We start from the raw sequence: 21,648 nt of genomic DNA, 5'->3' as shown, positions 1-21,648 counted from the left end.
AACCGATAGCTTCTTCTTTAGGGATGCTCTCTCATACTTGCGCCCTCATATGCAGTCAAAGTTAAAAGAAGGATGCATAAATTTTTGTCCAAGTCAATGCATATTTGATACCCAAAATTATGTGTTTGCATTGCAATTTCACCATCAAAACTGTGAAATGTACGAGAATATAATTGAATAAAAAAGAATGTCTTTCAGTTCAGGTCCCTATAGAAGATTCTAAAGAGAGTTTTTCTTTTCTTAAAATTTTCAGACGTTCAGTTCTTCTGCTCGACTAAGCTCTTTTCGTCAGTCGGCCTAGAAACCCCGTAAATTGTAGATTTGACGCTAATTTCAGTCGTTTCCGATACACGTAAGCATTCCCTTCAGCCACCGGTGCACCTCGCACCAAATGACTATCCTAGCGTAATCTAGCAGTACTTCTGTCCTTGTGGTATGTCACATCATTAGTCGGTTAACTCACTGCTGAGTGTCGTGACTTCATTTCTTAATTCATTATTTCCTAACTAATTGAAACTTTGCCTAGACGTCTCCATCCACAGAGATATTCACCTCTTCTTGAAATATTGTGAAGAGATAGGCTGGTGATCTTCGCTTGATCCAGCCATCTGTTTGCTACTCTTCCTCGTGGTCTTTGCCTTGGAAGATTATTTTTTCTAAATTATCCCCCTCTCTTCTCAAAATATGCCCAAGCATCTGGAAGTATCTTTGGCTGACACGAGAAAATAAACTTTTTGGGGTGCTAAGTTCGTCTATAATGAATGCACCTCTTCTTCTTTCTGTTCATGGTACACGTAACAACTTCCGGGGACACCACATCTCTAAGGCACCAGTTCGGCAATGATTCAAAAATGGCTCTGAGCACTGTGGGACTTAACATCTAAGGTCATCAGTCCCCTAGAACTCAGAACTACTTACACCTAACTAACCTAAGGACAACACACACATCCATGCCCGAGGCAGGATTCGAACCTGAGACCGTAGCGGTCGCGCGGTTCCAGACTGAAGCGCCTAGAACCGGCAATAGTCATTGGCTTTTTCTGCCAGGTCTAATTCCGCCAGCATCACCCGGCTTAATTCGACTACATTCCATTATCCTCGTTTTGCTTTTGCTGATGTTCATCTTATATCCTCCTTTCAAGACACTGTCCATTCCGTTCAGCTGCTCTTCCAGGTCCTTTGCTGTCTAGCCGGCCGGTGTGGCCGTGCGGTTCTAGGTGCTTCAGTCTGGAACCGCGTGACCGCTACGGTCGCAGGTTCGAATCCTGCCTCGGGCATGGATGTGTGTGAAGTCCTTAAGTTAGTTAGGTTTAATTAGATCTAAGTTCTAGGCGACTGATGACCTTAGAAGTTAAGTCGCATAGTGCTCAGAGCCACTCTGCTGTCTCTGACAGAATTACAATGTCATCAACAAACCTCAAAGTTTTTATTTCTTCTCCATGGATTTTAATTCCTACTCCAAATTTGTCTTTTGTTTCCTTTACTGCTTGCTCAATATACAGATTGAATAACATCGGGGATAGGCTACAACCCTGTCTCACTCCCTACTCAACCACTGCTTCCCTTTCATGCCCCTCGACCCTTATAACTGCCATCTGGTTTCTGTACAAATTGTAAATAGCCTTTCGCTCGCTGTATTTGACACCTGCCACCTTCAGAATTTGAAAGACAGTATTCCAGTCAACATTAACAAAAGCTTTCTCTAAGTCTACAATGCTAGGAACGTAGGTTTGCCTTCCCTTAATCTGTCTTCCAAGAAAAGTCGTAAGGTCAGTATTGCCTCACGTGTTCCAGCAATTCTACAGAATCCAAACTGATCTTCCCCGAGTTTGGCTTCTACTAGTTTTTCCATTCTTCTGTAAAGAATTCGTGTTAGTATTTTGCAGCTGTGGCTTATTAAACTGATAGTTTGGTAATTTTCACATCTGTCAACACCTGCTTTCTTAGGGATTGGAATTATTATGTTCTTCTTGATGTCTGAGGGTACATCTTGCTCACCAGATGGTAGAGTTTTGTCAGGGCTGGCTCTCCCAAGGCTATAGTAGGTCCAATGGGATGTTGTCTACTCCTGGGGCCTTGTTTCGACTCAGGTCTTTCAGTGCTCTGTCAAACTCTTCACACAGTATCGTATCTCTCATTTCAACTTCATCTACATCCTCTTCCATTTCCATAATATTGTCTTCAAGTACAGTGCCCTTGTACAGACGTTCTATATACTCCTTCCACCTTTCTGCTTTCTCTTCTTTGATTAGAACTGGGTTTCTGTCTTAGCTCTTGATATTCACACAAGTGGTTCTCTTTTCTCCAGAAGTCTCTTTAATTTTCCTGTAGGCAGTATCTATCTTACCCTAGTGAGATATGCCTCTACATCAAATGGTTCAAATGGCTCTGAGCACTGTGGGACTTAACATCTATGGTCATCAGTCCCCTAGAACTTAGAACTACTTAAACCTAACTAACCTAGGGACATCACACAACACCCAGCCATCACGAGGCAGAGAAAATCCCTGACCCCGCCGGGAATCGAACCCGGGAACCCGGGCGTGGGAAGCGAGAACGCTACCGCACGACCACGAGATGCGGGCGCCTCTACATCCTTACACTTGTCCTCTAGCCATTCCTGCTTAGCCATTTTGCACTTCCTGTCGATCTCATTTTTGAGACGTTTGTATTCCTTTTTGCCTGCTTCATTAACTGCATTTTTGTATTTTCTCCTTTCATCAATTAAATTCAATATCTCTTCTGTTATCCAAGTATTTCTACTATCTCCCGTCTTTTTACCTACTTGATCCTTGCTGCCTTCACTGTTTCATCTCTGAAAGTTACCCATTCTTCTTCGTCTTCTTCTGTAATTCTTTTTCCTGTTCTTGTCAATCGTTCTCTAATGCTCTCTCTGAAACTCTCTACAACCTCTGGTTCTTTCAGTTTATCCATGTCCCATTTCCTTAAATTCCCACGCTTTTGCAGTTTCTTCAGTTTTAATCTACAGTTCATAACCAATAGATTGTGGTCAGAGTCCACATCTGCCCCTGGAAATGTCTTACAATTTAAAACCTGGTTCCTAAATCTCTGTCTTACCATTATATAATCTATCTGAAACCTTAGAGGGTCTCCAGGCCTCTTCCACGTGTACAACCTTCTTTCGTGATTCTTAAACCAAGTGTTAGCTATGATTAAGTTATGCTCTGAGCAAAATTCTACCAGGTGGATTCCTCTTTCATTCCTTACCCCCAGTCCATATTCACCTACTACTCTTCCTTCCCTTCCTTTTCCTATTATCGAATTCCAGCCATGACTATTAAATTTTCGTCTCCCTTCACTGTCTGAATAATTTGTTTTATCTCATCATACATTTCATCAGTCTCTTCGTCTTCTGCGGAGCTAGTTGGCATATAAACTTGTACTATTGCGGTAGGCGCGGGCTTCGTGTCTATCTTGGTCACAATAGTGCGTTCACTAAGCTGACCAGCGCTGCTATTTTTTTATTCACTATTAATCCTGCATTACCCCTATTTGATTTTGTGTTTATAACCCTGTATTCACCTGACCAGAAGTCTTGTTCCTCCTGGCACCGAACTTCACTAATTCTCACTATATCTAACTTCAACCTATCCATTTCGCTTTTTAAATTTTCTAACCTACCTGCCCGATTAAGGGAGTTGAAATTCCATGCTCCGATCCATAGAAGGCCAGTTTTGTTTGTCCTGATAACGACGTCCTCCTGAGTAGTCGCCGCCCGGAGATCAGAATAAGGGCCAAATTACCCCCGGAATATTTTACCCAAGAGGACGCCATCAGCATTTAAACGTACAGTAGAGCTGCACTCCTTCGGGGAAAAATTACGGCTGTAGTTTCCCATTGCTTTCAGCCGTTCGCAGTACCAGCACAGCAAGGCCGTATTGGTTAGTGTTACAAGGCCAGATCAGTCAATCCTCCAGACTGTTGCCCCTGCAACTACTGAAAAGGCTGCTGCCCCTCTTCAGGAACCACGCGTTTGTCTGGCCTCTCAACAGATACCCCTGCGTTGTGGTTTGCACCTAGGTACAGCTAACTGTATCGCTGAGGCATGCAAGTCTCTCCACCATTGGCAAGATCCTTGGTTCATGGACTGTCGGAAAAATATCTTCCACACATTTCCGAAGACTGCAAGAGCTGACAAGTGCGAGATTTATCGCGTAATCAGTTTAACAGCTCATACATCCAAGTTGCTTACGAGAAAAATATACAGAAAAAGGGAAAAGAAAATTGAGGATGTGTTAGATGACAATCAGCTTGGCTCTAGGAAAGGTAAAGGTACGAGAGAGGCAATTCTGAGACTGTGGTTGATAACGGAAGCAAGGCTAAAGAAAAATCAAGACAAGTTCGTAGGATTTGTCGACCTGGAAAAAGCGTTTGACAATGCAAAGTGGTGCAAGATATACGAAATTCTGCGAAAAATAGGAGTAAGCTATAGGGAGAAACGGGTAATATACAATATGTATAAGAGTCAATACGGAATAATAAGAGTGGACAACCAAGAACAAAGTGCTCGAACTAAAAGAGGGGAAGACGGGGATATAGTATTTCGCTCCTACTGTTCAATTTGTACATAGAAGAAGCAATGATGGAAGTAAAAGAAAGATTCAGCAGTGGAATTAAAATTCAAGGTGAAAGGATATCAATGATACGATTCGCTGATGACATTGCTGTCCTGAGTGAAAGTGAAGAAGAATTGACATGATCTGCTGAACGGAATGAACAGTCTAATGAGTATAGAATATGGACTGAGACTAAATCAAAGAAGGACGAAAGTAATGAGAAATAGCGGAATTGAGAACAGCGAGAAATTTAACATCAGGATTGATGGCCACAGAGTAGATGAAGATAAGGAATTCTACTAGCTAGGCAGCAAATGACGGACGGAGCAAGGAGGACATCAAAAGCAGACTGGCATTTTCATAAAAGGGCATTCTTGGCCAAAAGAAGTCTCCTAGTATCAAACTTAGGCCTTAATTTGAGGAAGAAATTTCTCAGAATGAACGTTTAGAACACGGCACTGTATGGTAGTGAAACATGAACTTTGGGAAAACCAGAACAGAAGAGAATCGAACCATTTCAGCTGCGGCGCTACACATCAATATTGAAAATTAGGTGGACTGATAACGTAAGGAATGAGCAGGTTCTGCGTAGAATCGGAGAATAAAGGATTATGCGGAAAATATGAAGGAACAGAATGATGGGACATCTGTCATGACATCAGGAAATGACTTCCAGGATACTGGAGAGAGATGTAGAGGACGAAAACTGTGGAGGCAGATAGGGATTGGAAAACATCCAGCAAGTAATTGAGGACGTAAGTCGCACGTGCTACTCTGAGATGAGGAGATCTGTACAGAAGAGGAATGCGTGGCGGGCCGCATCAAACCAGTCAGAAGACCCCAAAAAAAAAGACTTTTCGCGGGTGATGCAGTTATCTACAACGAAATACAGCCTGAACGAAGCTGTAAAAATATTTAATCAGACATTGATAAGATACATAGTGGTGCAATGATTGGCAGCTTCCTTCAAATATTCAAAAATTTAAAATTGTACACTTCACAAAACGAAGAAACATAGTTTCCTGTGAATACAATATTAGTGAGTTACAGCTGGACTCTGTGAACTCACGTAAATACTTGGGTGTAACAGTTTGTAGGGGCGTGAAGTGGAACGATCGCATAGGCCCAGTCAGTCGTGGCTACAGCAGGCGGCAGACTTCGGTTTAGTGGAGTGGTAGAGTAGCTTATGAATTAGGAACATCAATGGATGTCGAACGTATAGAGAGAAGAGCAGCACAAATGATCACAGGTTTGTTTGCGCCAAAGGAGATTATCACTGAAATGTTGAAAGATGTGACCCGAGAGTCCACTAACAAAGTTTCGAGAACCGGCTTTAAGCGGTTACTCTGGGAATATACTACAACCCCTCTACGTATCGCTCCCATAGGGGTCGTGAGGGTAAGATTAGATTAATTACAGCACGCACAGAGGCATGTAAACAGTCATTTTTCCCTCGCTCCTTATGTGAATGAGTCGGGAAAAAGCCATAATAACAGGTACAGTGAGGCGTACCCACTGCCGTGCACTTCACAGTGGTTTGTAGAGTCTAGCTGTGGATGTAGAAGTAGAGTCGAACTGAGAACTAGAAAGTGAGACCTAATAGGCGAGAACTCAGAAGCGACAACCGAAAACCGAGATATTTTAGATGGTAATCGTCATATAAACATTTGAAACGTAAACTCTTGTTGCAGTATAGGACAACTAATGCATACGAAGGTGTAAAGCAAAGAAGGAATTATAAAAAAAAAAGAACGAAATTCAAGCAAAATGATGAATAGATATAATGAATGCTATAAAATGGAAGAAATTATAAAAACAGAAAAGAGAAGAAATTAGTTGGAAGTTAACACATAAAAACAATTAAAATCACATGGGAAAAGATACCAAATGAAAACAGGAACGACACGAAGAAAAAAATGAGGGCAAATAAAAATTTAATACGCTGATTAAAACGACAAAGGATTAAAAACAAAAAATACGTTCAAACGAATTAATTAAACAAAAATAACGATCAAAGACATTTAAATAAAAATTGTTAACCTCGTTAAGGGATTCAAAGCCCCAACCTTCACCGTGTTAGGAGTGTGTGTAAACCCCTGCACTCCACGACCACCGTGAACGAAAGCCCTCGACTTTAAAGTCCTGATACAGAATGTAGCTGGATGCCGCACTATCTGTATTGTTTCTCGGGACCACCGAGAACTCGACGTGGCAGTTCTCGGCCCTCGGTTCGCCCGCCACCAGTGTGGAGCCACTGGCGACGTTGTGGGTGTGCAGACACCACCTTTCTCTCTCTCCCATCACCTGAATTCCCTTTCCAGACGCGGCGCTGGCCAACTGCAGCCCGCCGGCCGTCGACGACTTCCCGTGGGACGGTCTGACGCGTGCAGAGCGCCAGCAGGGGTACGTCGCGCTGCACGCCGTGGCAGCCGCCTACCTGTTCGGCACGATGGCCATCATCTGCCACAAATATTTCGTGCCAAGTGTACACCTGATTGCAAAACGTAAGTTGGCAAACCATTTCTCATTTAAAGTCCCAATTTTGTTAGACTATGCGTGATCTTGACAGTCCTGTGTCACGGCTTGGAAATCAGTTGCCTACGTGGGTGTGGAAATAATCCGTTGTTTTGCTCTTTATTTCGCCAGAACCGAGGCCACCTACAAGAAGCGTTTTCAAATCGCGCCTAGGTCTCTTAACTGGGTACCTTCAGATCGCTGTGTAGTTAACAACGTCAATATTCCTTTTCAGATCGCATTTTGACTGAGACAGCTCTTCAGACTCAAGTAGTAACTTTGTTATTGATAATCTTCTTCTTGAGTGTTGTGTGGTCTTGCTCTGAATTGACCACATTGGGCAGATTTAGAACGTTTAATGTTTGGTGTCCATCCACTGCCAAACTGCGGTTAAACAATACTGTGTGCAGTAGAACTGTCGCACCCGTGATTGGATACCAAGACAGTTTTTTCTGTGCTTTTTTCAGGAACTTTGAGGTAACATGGGCGATTTAATAATGTCTCCATCTTCTTGTCACATCTCAGTTCACGCTAATTACACCAAAGAGTTTTAAATCATTAGGCAGCGAGGAAATGAAAGAGTTAACAGGCAGTTCAAACAATTAAACCACGAAAACTGAGTGGAATAAGATCAGAAGTCTGATCAGATAAGTTTCTCAACTACAGACATTAAATAAAAAAATGGTCTTGTGTTAACTGACTGCTCCGTTAGTTCTTACAGGGAAACCTCCCCATCGCACCCCCCTCAGATTTAGTTATAAGTTGGCACAGTGGATAGGCCTTGATAAACTGAACACAGATCAATTGAGAAAACAGGAAGAAGTTGTGTGGAACTGTGAAAAAATAAGCAAAATATACAAACTGAGTAGTCCATGGGCCACATAAGCAACATCATGGAGGGAGTGTTCTTTGAAGCGCCGTGGTCCCGTGGTAGCGTGAGCAGCTGCTGACCGAGAGATCCTTGGTTCAAGTCTTCCCTCGACTGAAAATTTTACTTTCTTTATTTTTGCATAGTTATTATCTGTCCGTTGGTTCATTGACATCTCTGTTCACTGTAATAAGTTTAGTGTCTGTGTTTTGCGACCGCACTGCAAAACCGTGCGATTAGTAGACGAGAGGACGTGCCTCTCCAATGGGAACAGAAAAAATTTGATCGTAAGGTCATAGGTCAACCGATTCCTCCACAGGAAAACACATCTGATATATTCTATACGACACTGGTGACGGCATGTGCGTCACATGACAGGAATATGTTGTCGACCCACCTAACTTGTACACTTGGCGAATGGGTAAAAAGATTCTTCTACCTTGCCCGATTTAGGTTTTCTTGTGGATGTGATAATCACTCCCAAAAAAGTGAGGAAAACATAAGAGTTTGTCACATAAACTGAAAATAAAAAATTAAAATTTACGCTTGATGGAAGAATTTGAACCTAGGACCTTTCGTTCCGCAGCTGCTCACGTTACCACGAGACCACGGCGCTCCTGCGTTCCTATCGTCCTTATTGTTGCTTATCTTCCCTTGAACTACTCCGTTTGTATATTTTGCTTAGTTTTTCACAGTTCTACACAACTTCTTCCTGTTTTCTCAATTGATCTGTGTTCAGTTTTTCAAGGCCTATCCAATGTGCCAACTTATAACTAAATCTGAGGGGGGTGCGATGGGGAGGTTCCCTTGTTAGTACGAGGGGCGTTTGAGAAGTCCGTGCAAAGTGCGAGAGATGGCACCACCGGCGCGTATCGAGGTCATGTGTAGTTAGTAGCATCTTTTGAAAGAACGCACACCAAGTTTCAGCAGTATTGGTCTATGTCTTTGGCATTCGTATGAATCAAGGTAGTCCAGTGATTGTCAAAAATTGACGAAAAAGAATTTCGTGTGTTGGTTCAACATTACTTTATGAAAGGCAAAACGCCTCGGGAGACTAAAGGGAACCTTGATAAACATTACGGTGACTCTGCACCTTTGATTAGAACATTTTATAAGTGTTTTCAAAATTTTTGGAGTGGCCGTATGAGCACAAGTGATGCTGAGCGTTCTGGACGCCCTGCGGAGGTTACGGCTCCAGAAATCATCGATAAAATCCATGATATGGTGATGGATGACAGAAGAATTAAGGTGTGTGACATTGCTAGTGCTGTGGGCATCTCGAATGAATGGATACATAATATTTTGCATAAACATTTGGACATGAGAAAGCTATCCACAAGATGGGTTCCGCGATTGCTCACGCTTGACTAAAAACGGAATCGTGTAAAGTGTTGCAAGGATGGTTTGCAGCTGTTCAGGAAGGATGTGTAGGACTTTAAGCGTCGTCTCGTCACTGTGGATGAAACAGGGATACATGACTACACTCCTGAGACCAAATAACAATCCAAACATTGAGTTACCAAGGGAGAATCTGCACCAAAAAAGGCGAAGACCATTCCTTCGGCCGGAAAGGTTATGGCGACTGTCTTTTGGGATTCACTAGGGATAATCCTGATCAACTATCTGGAAAAGGCTAAAACTATTACAGGTGAATATTATTCATCGATATTGGACCGTTTGAAAACCGAGCTGCAAGAAAAACCCCCGCGATTGGAGCACAAGAACGTCCTTTTGCATCACGAGAACGCACCAGCACACACCTCAGCAGTTGTGGTCACAAAATTAATGGAAATATGATTCCAACTCGTTTCACATCCCTACTGTTCTCCAGACTTGGCTCCCCCACACTACTATTTGTTCCCCAATTTGAAGAAATGGCTGGCGGGACGAAGATTTAATTCAAACGAGGAGGTGATTGCAGCAACTAACAGCTATTTTGTAGACTTGGACAATTATTCGGAAGGATCAACAAATTAGAATAGCGTTGGATGAAGTGTCGAAAAATAAAAAAGTTTACCCCAAACACGTAAGTAGTTTAAATTTTTGCACGGACTTTTCAAATGCCCCTCGAAGAATATTTTGTATATTATGAATGTAAAAACAAATGACAATGGTATAATATTCTACAACGATGACGAAACAGCCGAAAACCTGTTTTTTTTTTTTTTTTTTAAATCCATATATGACCTCACATCTCTTTAACTAAGTGTCGTACAATGATGTAACGTTGTAGGTACATTCAGCGGCTTATGTGGATACTGTGTGAGAAATGTATTGCGAATAGTTTTATTTGTGCGTGCGTGTGTGTCTGTGTGTGTGTGCGTGTGTGTGTGTATGTCCCATGTCTCCTCCTAAAATACTGGACCGATTTCAGCGAGAACTGGTGCACATGTACCCCAGTGTCAGGCGACACCCGCTGTGTGGGTAAGAACAACCTACCTATCAAAGGAGTGGCGGCGGAAAAGAAGCGTAAGCCGCGACGCGTGAATTCCCAGATTTACTCATCCAATATGTGACAGCAAGAATATTTAGGGACTCAACAACAAAGTTTACGCGTAATTTCACCATTACCAAATTTTTTCTCGCTAACAACCCCTTCAAAACGATGAAAGGAAAAATGTTTGCCGCTTACTACTTTTCTGCTGTGGATTCAGTTAGTACTGATGACGTATAACGTTGTAATTTATTACGTCTTTACTACAAACTGCATTCGCAGTACAGTTTACAGGCAGTATGCAGATATACCACGGAATGTTCAAATGGCTCTGAGCACTATGGGAGTTAACATCTGAGGTCATCAGTCCCCTTGAACTTAGAACTACTTAGACCTAACTGACTTAAGGGCATCACACATATCCATGCCCGAGGCAGGATTCGAACCTGCGATCCTAGCGATCGCGTGGTTCCAGACTGAAGCGGCCTTGACCGCTCGGTCACCACGGAATGTAAGAGCACAATTATATCGCTGTACGACACATATTTCAGGAGACATCACATCACAAACAATGAGATGCATGGAAAACTGTCACATAAAGTTTAATTTATTACTTCTTTGGTAATAACTTTATTCGCAATAAATTTAGCAAAAAGCATCCAAATATGCCGTTGAATGCACATACAGTACTATGTCACTGTACGACACACAGCTCAGGAGTTACGACGTTATAAACGTCATGCAGCAGGTCAGGCGACGCGTGATGTGGGCATGCATGCGCAGCTGTAAATGCGAGTCACAGTTGGTGATAACTGACGGAAAGTCATCAAACAAACCAGAGATAATATCTGGCGTTCCACAAGGAAGTGTTATAGGCCCTCAGCTACTCCTGATCTATAAAAATAATGAACTTGAGTATCGGTTCTTTGGTTAGCAACGAATAAATAACGCTGTTTTTCCGATCGCTCTCAAGAATATTGAGAAAGGGTGATTAATTATTAACAGTTCGACTCTAAACTGTGTTGTCTGCAGTGAAAAACTTTTCGACCAGCGGGTGACGGCAAATGGTTGCCTGCAGGCGCGGCAGCCGCGGTGAGCGGTCGTTTGTGCTTCGTGCGGCGGCCAGCACCGATTCCATCAGGTGTTTCGCGGAACTGTTGTCAAGTTTTTTTCAGTGTAATGTACTGGATATTTTACCTACAAGCATTTAGCAATAAGTGTCAAAGCATCGTCGACGGGAGATTTCTCTCAGCGGCTATTTTTAAAATGGAAACTAATGACGAAATCGCAGTCGATACCGGCCAAGGGTCGGTTATCGCTTTGCATGCGAGTCACAACATCGAGACTGGCATGATGCACCCTCCTTCAACAGTGTTGATTACAAATATGCATCAACTGGGTACCATGGAAATGTGCTCTCAAGATCACTGTCCTCGCAGTGATCAGATGGAGATGGATCAGCATTCATCAAGTTCAGCTGTCTTGTCGCAGTGTCTGACAAACGACACCCAGCGACAAAAGGCAAGACACCGACCACCATCATCCCAACAGCCAGCAGCTCCTGACGCAGACGTTCCGAAGAAGGCAAAGGCAAGTGGAAAGCACAGTAGTAATGTTGAAGTGGACGTAAATATGGTAGATATTGATAATGTTGCATACACTGTGGAAGTTCTAGGAGAAGATAGTAACTTGAGAGTAAATATAGGAGACAGGAATTGCAATGAGCAGCCTGCTTCCCAAAAGTCTGTTATTCGTAAGAACTTGAGCAATTCAGCGACCAAAACGGTACCTCCTACAGGAAATAACACGTTTCCTAGTAAGAACAAATATGCTAGTAAACATAATACATATCAGTCAACAGACATGGGACCCTACGTCGTCTTTGTAGAGGGAGAAAATGGTAATGTAGGAAAGTTACATCTGATGGCTCTTGGAAGAATGTTGTTTTACAGAAAGTAATAACTTAAGACATGAAATAGTTAATATCTCAGCTATTGATAGAAACAGGTATAAAATTGAAACCAAAACAGGGCAGTCTGCAAACAGGTTGCGGTTGCTCGATGTTTTTCGGCTGAAGAATGTGGAGGCTTATATTCCAAATTTCCTAACAAAGAGAAAGGGAGTTATCTGTAATGTTGATATTGCATTATCCCACCAAGACATCCTTGCAGAAATAAAATCGGAATTTTGAGTAACCGATGTACGAAGGTTCACAAAGAAAGTAATAGAAAATGGAAAGTTGAAAGTACTTCCCACACGGAAATGTGTTGTAACATTTATATCTCAACAACTTCCCCAGTACCTGTATTTGTGCGGTATGCGATGCCCCGTTGCACCGTATGTCCAGTCAGTTTACGATGTCAGAATTGCCTTCGATATTTCCATTTAAGTTTGCAATGTCACAGTAGTGCCCGCTGCGCCAAATGCACGGGAGCCCACGAGACCTCACAGTGCTCGCATGCCGGAGAGCCCAGGTATTTGCATTGCAACGGAAACCACCTCGCTACTGATGGCTGTTGCCCAATTTATCAGCAGCACATGGAAGCAGAGCGCAGCGAAGCCTACGGCGCTTCTTACGCAACTGCCGTCTCGTCACCGCGACCATCATATGCGCAGACTACTGCCGGTGTTTCTACAACACGAGAGCTCTCTCCTAGTGACTGGCCTAAAACATGCGAGAAACAAAAAGGTCTGAACATGACGGACAAAAGGCTACAACAGGGACCTAAGCATGCAGTTATGTCGGTTCCAGCTCCCAGGTCTTACAAAAATAAACCATTTACTCGCAGTCCACACAAGCAGGGTTATTCTGATATGTTATACGAATTTCAGTGTCCACAGAGCTCAATACAAAACAAACCACACCCTCCCACTCCTCTGGCAACGTCTTATACTGGTCGAGAAACTACTATTAACACCCTTTGTGCTGTAATAACGCAGATATTTGTTTCTCTTAAAAATTAAACAGACATGGTAATGACACAGGATCTTATACGTAATGCTGTTGAAGACTTCTGCAAATCTGACAATGGCTTTTAAAATACTCCAGTGGAATGCACGGTCAGCAATCTCGAACAGAGAAAGTCTTTATGGGGATCTTAGCAGCAACCACATGGCGGTAGCTTGTACTTGCGAAACTTGGTTTCAGCCAACGAAACGAATACAATTCAAAGGATACGCTGTTCTCAGAAACGACAGAGCCGGTGGAAAAGGAGGAGGAGTAGCCATTTTAATTAGACGGTTAAGTTTAAGAAATTGGACACCACTATTAGGACAACAGAATGCCAGGTAGTTGTTGCTGTAATTTACACTCCTAACGGCGCACTCACCATCGACACCATTTACAAACCACCTCAGTGTAAAATACAAAATCTTTCACTGCATCAGATTGTAGCCCACCTTCAAACGCCATTTCTCCTTTATGCAGACTTCAACGCACACCACTCACTATGGGGTTGCGAAGTAGATGACGCGGATGGCAGAGAGTTAGTTACACTTTTTGAAAAGTTCGATTTGATTCTTCTAAATGATGGTTCTCCTACTATGATACATAAACCAAACAGACGACCGTCGGCCGTCGATTTGACATTGTGCTCTGTTGATTTCAACCGTGTAACGGAGTGGGCGGTCAAACGCGACCCTCTTGGCTGAGATCATTTCCCTCTGGAAATCAGTATAGACTTATCTACAAATACAGCAGAAATCATCTACTCAAACAGCAGGTGCAAAATAAAGGATGCTGCCTGGCCAAAGTATACTGCAACAGCCCAGGTGAAGTTTCAATCTTTTAACAATTTGTTAGCTCCGAAAGAGGCCTACCAACAGCTAATTTCAATTATTGAAGACACTGCAACAATTTCCATTCCAAGAGAAAAGGAAGTCATCGTTTTGAAGCAACGGACCCCAATCTGGTGGACACTAGAGTGTTCTAGAGCCATAGCACAGCGCAACCTTGCGTACAGTAACTTCTGTAAACAACAAAGTTTAGAAAACTACATTGTATACCGGAAAATAGCAGCGAAAGTTCGAAGGCGGTTAAAAGACTGTAAAAAGAATAGCTGGAAAAATTTCTGTGAATCTTTAAATAACAATGTTAGTATCGCTGATGTTTCGAAGAAATTAAGATTTTTCAAAAACAAAAATTTCACTGTGCGTCAGCCATTAAGTGACGCATGGCTTGAAGACTTTGTGAATTTAATCTCACCAGCTTCCGCAGCCGAGCAGACATATTGCCCCACGGAACAACGAGATTACAATAATCCTCTCGTGGTACCGTTTCGTACGAAGAACTGATGAATGGTAAGGACGGTATACACTATCAGATGATAGAAAATCTCCCAGACATAGCACTGTTACAGATATTTAACCAAATATGGATGAAAGACACGCTAATAGAAGATTGGACAACTCAAGTAGTGGCACCCATACTGAAACCACAATAAGGACGAAGAGCAGGCCAAATCATATAGACCTGTTTCTCTTTCTTCCTGTATCGGCAAAACTTTAGAACGCTTGGTAAAAAATCGCTTGGAATGGTGGTTGGAATCAAATCAGACCCTGTCATTGAGTCAGTATGGGTTTAGACAAGGCAAGGGAACAATAGATAATTTAAATATCTTAACCTTAGAGATCTATGACGCAACAACAAGAAAAGAGAATGTAACAGCTATATTCCTGGGTATAGTTGGAGCGTATGATAATGTTCTTATACCTGTGTTGCTACGGAAATTGGAAACCACTGGAATCCCGCCACAACTGATTTATGGAATCAGCACTTTCCTCACTGGAAGACACACGTGGGTTCCGTTCCAAAATAAATTAATTGGACCACATCGTCTTACAACAGGTCTTTTACAAGGAGCTATCCTCAGCCCCCTACTTTTTGCACTATGTACTAAAGAGCTGGCGAGGATTATCCCTTTTCCACATAAAAGCCCCCAGTATGCAGATGATATTTGTTTGTATGTGTCGACTAAAGGAATAAATAATCAGGCTGTGTGTGAGCTATCAAAGGCGATGGGCACACTGGATCAAACATTAGGTAGCTGTGGGTTACAGATCTCGGCAGAAAAATTGCTACTTGTTCCTTTCACGAACCAAACTATGCCAGGCTGTTTGAATAGGGTAAGACTTTCTGGTCATAAAATACCACTAAAATCCCAGGCGAAGTTTCTTGGAGCTCTTTTCGATTCCAGAATGAGTTGGATACCTCATATTCAAACAGTACGTGTGGAAAAGCATTGAAGCTTATCAGATCGGTGACAAGAGTATGGTGGTGGGGGCTCACCCCAACACTCTGCTCACCCTCTGCCGCACTTTGATACTTTCCCGTATAGACTACGGGTGCACGGCGGTCTGTCACACTGCTGCTAGCTAGTACCCAGCACTACTGGATAAACTGCACTACAGAAGCTTACGCATCTGCCTCGGAGCTATGCATTCTTCTCCCACCAACGCCCTTCTGCTGGAAACATCAAAAATGCCCCTACATATTCGCAGAACAATTATGTGTGATCGTTATATCTTACAGCGGATGGCAGATACTAAACATCCACTGATAAAAAAGTGTGAAACGCTCTGTCAAATCGGGAATAACAGAAATGTCAGGAAACAGCAGTTTTATATCTACGAGCGGTACGAAGACTGGAAATATCTCCAAAAGAAAGTATATCGAAGTGAGGTTCTTCCAATGTTCCTATATGACTATCACAGCTCTTATCACAATATTCCTGTAACACACGTCGACTATTCCAGCAAAGGAAAAGGATATGGGCAGTTTTCATCTACATCGCACCTGGCAGAAAAGGGGGCAGGATATCTTAAACTGCATGCAGATGGCTCAAAAATGCTTTCTTCTGGCCACAATCTACAGAAGAAAGGAAGTTTCAACTACCAGGTGATGCTTCCACATTTCTCGCTGAAACTTTCGCTATTATAGAGGCAATCAAATATGCAAGATCTCTCAAAATACCCAAGGCAGTAATAATCACTGACTCTCAAAGCGTTTTGAAATCCATTAGTTACAGAAATTGGGACAAAAGAACTAGTAAATACACCCTCGACATACCAGATCATTATCACAAAGCTAAAAAGACTGGCCATATTATAGAATTTGTATGGTAGTGTTGGTGGTTAGTGTTTAACGTCCCGTCGACAACGAGGTCATTAGAGACGGAGCGCAAGCTCGGGTTAGGGAAGGATTGGGAAGGAAATCGGCCGTGCCCTTTCAAAGGAACCATCCCGGCATTTGCCTGAAACGATTTAGGGAAATCACGGAAAACCTAAATCAGTATGGTTGGAGAGGGGATTGAACCGCCGTCCTCCCGAATGCGAGTCCAGTGTGGAATTTGTATGGATCAAATCACATTCCGGCATTCTACACAATGACAAAGCATATCAACTAGCGAGAGATGCGATTACCAGTGGAAGATTGTAACCTCCCCACAAAAAAATTAATAAATAATAATATTAATAATGGATGTGATTCTAATTTAGTGTAACCTCCCTACAGAAATTCATTCACATTTAACCTCCACACAAAATTTGTTTCCCATTTAATGTACCCACAAAAATTCTTTTCTCATTTAATGTAAGCTCGAAACAGAAAAATTCCTAAACTTCGTAATAAAAATAAATAAATTCAGTAACCCGGTAAATTTTGGACGACAGCAGTGCTGCGTCATGGCCCTGTAAGATCATTCTGAATAAAAAGCAAAAATTCTTACCTCAATAAAGTCGGCAACTATCTGCTCTTACAATAGCTTTTTCCGGCACAGCTCTGTGCAATGCTGGCCTATAGATTTGTCATTTATGAAAGGAAGGAACTGATTTTCCTTTTGCAGCAATCGGAATGATCGTGGATTGGAGAAATTAGTAAATTCTTTAAATTGAAATGAATGCTTGTTAGAAATTACTTTATATGACAAAGATTATTATTAGGACATTTTTAAAAGATTTACATGGGAGTTCACATAACACTACTAGATATGCGCGAGGCATCTTTTACCTTATACTATAACGCTGAAGCTCCGCCATCGCTGCACCACGACCGGCCCAGCCAACACGATACACCAGACTGCTCGCTAGCAACAACTTACTGCTACTACCACACAGTTCCTACTGCATACAACACTCCTCTCTGGTCTGAGATTCTCTTATACCTTACATATCGCAGGCAGCGCTTACCTCTTACAAGATCTATGGACATTAAACTCACATACACAGAATACCTCCTAAAAGTAAAACAACAAGCGATTCTCTCATGGCAGGAAGAATGGAATGAAAGCCAACAAACAAGAGGTAAAAGCTATGCACGTATACAGACATTCATACCAAGACAGACATGGTTTGGGAACTTCAGACATTCAAGGAAAATTATAACGTCCATTCTGAGAATGCGTCTCAGTCATGGATCTTTCCCTGCCCACTTACATAGAATCGGCGTATCGGAGACTCCCTACTGTCAATGTGAAGAGGAAACAATTGGTGACGTAAATCACATCTTATTTCAGTGTAGACGCTACGAGAAAGGAAGAGTCGACTTTTTGAAGGAGCTCTTAAGACTTGGTCACTGCCAGCCGCTTTACACGATCCCAATCCTCGGAGACACAACCAGAAGTACGTACGATGCCATATCCCGGTTTCTAGCGAAAGAAGACATAAAACTCTAAAATGAATTGAACTTAACTAAAGAACTTAAATAACAAATAAATTTTTAGCAGTCAACTGTGTTTTGTAATCTGATTACATATGAATGTATGCCCTAAAGAGTATGTATAATGAAGAAAAAAATGATAGCTTGTTATGTGTGCCAGTACATTTATTTGTGATGGCTAAAAAGTTTGTATGCTAGCAGCCAATAAAAAGGAAAAAAGTATTAATAATTAGTCTGAGCAGCCTTCTTCGATTGTTTGCAGATGCTGCTGTTTCTCACCGCCTCGTAAAGTGATTAGATGATCAAAACCGATTGCAAAATGATTTGGACAAGATATCTGTATGGTGCGAAAACTGGAAATTGACTCTAAATGAAGAAAAGTCAGAAATCAGCCACATCAGTACTTAAAGGAATCTGCTAAATTTCGGATACACCATAAATCAGTCAAATCTAAAGGTTGTGAATTTAACTAAATACTTAGGGATTACAGTTACGAATAACTCAAATTTGACGTCCACACGAAATTCACACACTCATCTTCACATTTCCATAATCTTACACTTTCGAGCGAGCAGGAACGCTAACGCTATGATAACTGTAATGAGCAACTTAATTGGAACCAACTGGAAGACGCAAATCGTGGACAAGTACATAATTAGTATCTGAATTAACAACACCGACGATGTGAATAATATTGGCGACCACTGTTTGATGAAGATGCAATAGGTCACTTGTAAGACAGAATCATGATCAAAGGATGCAAGCTTATTATTATCGGAAAACTGAATTTAGTTTTGAATAAGACCCGACTCGAAGGCACAGAATGGGCGAGAATGTGTTATTAATGCTATATGATATGACAGTGATCACGACATAAGGAAAGAATTATTGCGTGAGTGCAAAGTAATTACGGCCGATGTCTTAAAGCCTCTCACACTAGTTCAAATGTGTGGATTAAATTTATAACGTATTTTTGGCCATGACAGCAGCTGACCGTAGTTGACAATTATTAATGCAGCTGAAAATAAAAGCAAACCCATAAGAGACCAAATATTTTTGAAGTTTTCCGTTAACGGCAGAGAACTCGAACAGCGTTAGTTGAAAAGTCCATCTTTATATGTTATTTGGCACTGGCTGGTATACGGAATGTGAGTGTGGTGGTTTGGCTCAAAATGGCTCCGAGCACTATGGGACTTAACATCGGTGGTCATCAGTCCCCTAGAACTTAGAACTACTTAAACCTAACTAACCTAAGGACATCACAGACATCCATGCCCGAGGTAGGATTCGAACCTGCGACCGTTGCGGTCGCGCAGTTCCAGACTGAAGCGCCTAGAACCGCTGGGTCACATAGGCCGGCTGGTGGTCTGGATTTTGCAAGCAATAGTTTAGTTATTGAAGATAGGCGAGCAGAGATGATAGTGTATTTTAAAGTGCGCACCCTAAAAGATGATGTGTACTTTAAAAGTACATTGATTTAAAACTATGAGAAAATGAAGTTTTAGCTAAAGTCAGCGTGGTTAAATACCCCGATAAGCAGACCAGTCCAGTTGAAGAAAATGAAAACGCAACTACAATTCAATGTAAAGTCCGTGCCAAAATGAAACAGTTATCTGATTTAGTGAATGAACGAAAGCAAGTATTAATTGAGGTATTAAAATACGGTGTTTTCTAAGAACCAGAGTTAATAAAAGGCTGTAAATGTAAATTACATATTAAGAATTATGAGCCATTTAGAAGCTGGCTTTCTTCTATGCTGTCAGCAAAATGTGAAGCTCTGCATGGAGAAATTAAAATAAAACCAGTACTACAACTTTTCTCAAGATACCTTCGTCTTTAACCTTTGTATAATCTAACAGTCGCATAATGCACAAGAAATTGGAAGATTATTTTCTGAACTTCATCAAACCAGAATTCATCATCAATGATAACGGGCTAACAGTTTCGATCAAAATTATGGAAGAGTTTCACGGAAAATCGTGGCATAGAGGAAATTTTAATTTCCACTTCCTGTCCAGCTTCGAATACTAGAGAAAGACTTACGCGAGAACTTGGAAGATTGTTTCGTGCATGTTGTGGAAAACACCATATGGACTAGCACACGAAACTTCAAGACTTGGAAACAGTGGTGGAAGTTTAAGTCACGACGTCATCGGCATGCCATCGTGCACAACTTTGTTCAGTCAGAAGCCAGCCAGTGTTTTTGGACGGTGTGTGACGTGCCGGTTACCCCAGAGCCGGGCTAGCCACGGAGCAAGAGTTAGCAAACGATACGGACCCCGCGCATTAGCGGATCCCGCTCCTGGGCGTAAAAAAGAATCTTATCAAGTTATGAAAGGTATTCTATCTACCGCCCAGTGGCAAGAAGGTGGTGTCCAAACCTACTATGAGTATTAAAAATCTCAGCTCATTTCTAAAAGTGAGCGCTGGCCACAACATACTGTCCCACGTTGATAACACATCAAAACTTAGAAGGGAATTCCCCAACATGGTGCGCGCTAGTTGTAAGAATACAGTTATTAGAATAAGGTTCTGTTGATTATCAATAAGAAAGTAGTCAATAGGTACCGTTTTTATTTTTTTAAGTCTACTATTACAGTCGTTCATTACTTCTACAGTGTATTTGTAGTTTTGCGGTTCCTGCCTTTCTTTTGCGTCGTTGTTTCTTTGCCGTACCCTGCGGGCTAATGGGATATAGTGCGTACTACTGCTTACCAACAGTAGAAGATATTAAGAGAATGAAATGTAATTTTATCTAGTGATTGCGAAATTTGCCGACAAGAAAATGAGAAGCACTGAGGAATAAGGTAAACGTGTTTTGTTTACACACGCTACCAAGTGAGGACAAATTAAGTAGGTTCTGTGGGCAAAGTATTTAACAACGTAGGTACCAATTATCGGTGTTTGATCTGATAATGAAATGTTATCTTTGTAACTCATTTATTTCCAAGTGCAGTGCAGGGTTATTTACCTCTGAGACACCAGGATTGGGACTGACTTTTCGAAACCATCCCACAGAGCGATGTAGGACTCGATGCCCGGTTTCGCACCGTGCAGCCATCCACCCTGGTGGCCCTCGTTGGTAGAAATGTGACGAAATCAGTTTCTCGTGATACACTAAGCCGTTAGAAATGTGCAAGTTTACCCACTAGATCTGTACCATCATGGCTAAGGCTCTAGAATGGTCACATGTTCATTCCTTACAGAACGATAATTTTGTAAAGGAATCCTTACCAAAGTGATTGTGGTCTTTATTTTTATTCGCTTAGTAAGTCAGTGTCGCACGGACTCGGCAAGTCCCCTGCAGAAGTATCGAGCCAGGCGGCCTCTAGAGTCCTCCGTAACTGCGGAAGTGTTGCCGGTGCAGGATTCTGTGCAAAAACTGATCTCCCACAAATGCACGACGTGTGTGTGACCAGATCGTTCACTGGAATTATCCAGAATGTTCTTCAGATCAATCACGAACCATTGTGGCGCAGTGGCATGGTGCATTGTCATCCATAAAAATTCCGTGGTTTTTTGGGAACTTGAAGTCCACGAATGACTGCAAGCGGTCTCAAGTAGAACGTATTTGGGAGGACGACGGATCAAACACAAATCC

General features: G+C 42.0%; 1 protein-coding gene across 1 annotated transcript in view; it reads left to right on the top strand.

The window, feature by feature from the left end:
• The window catches only part of LOC124795455 (sodium/potassium/calcium exchanger 3-like), a 243,520-nt gene that overhangs the window by 73,917 nt on the left and 147,955 nt on the right, over nucleotides 1–21,648 (top strand). Inside the window, exon 3 of the mRNA XM_047259481.1 lies at nucleotides 6,899–7,081. Within this exon, the coding sequence (XP_047115437.1) occupies nucleotides 6,899–7,081 (183 nt within the window). The remainder of the gene's footprint in view (nucleotides 1–6,898; nucleotides 7,082–21,648) is intronic.

Source organism: Schistocerca piceifrons, chromosome 4, assembly GCF_021461385.2.
Source record: "Schistocerca piceifrons isolate TAMUIC-IGC-003096 chromosome 4, iqSchPice1.1, whole genome shotgun sequence".
NCBI classification, from domain to species: Eukaryota; Metazoa; Arthropoda; class Insecta; order Orthoptera; family Acrididae; genus Schistocerca; species Schistocerca piceifrons.
Note: the sequence above shows the minus strand (reverse complement) of the source record. Positions and strands in the feature narration are given on the sequence as shown.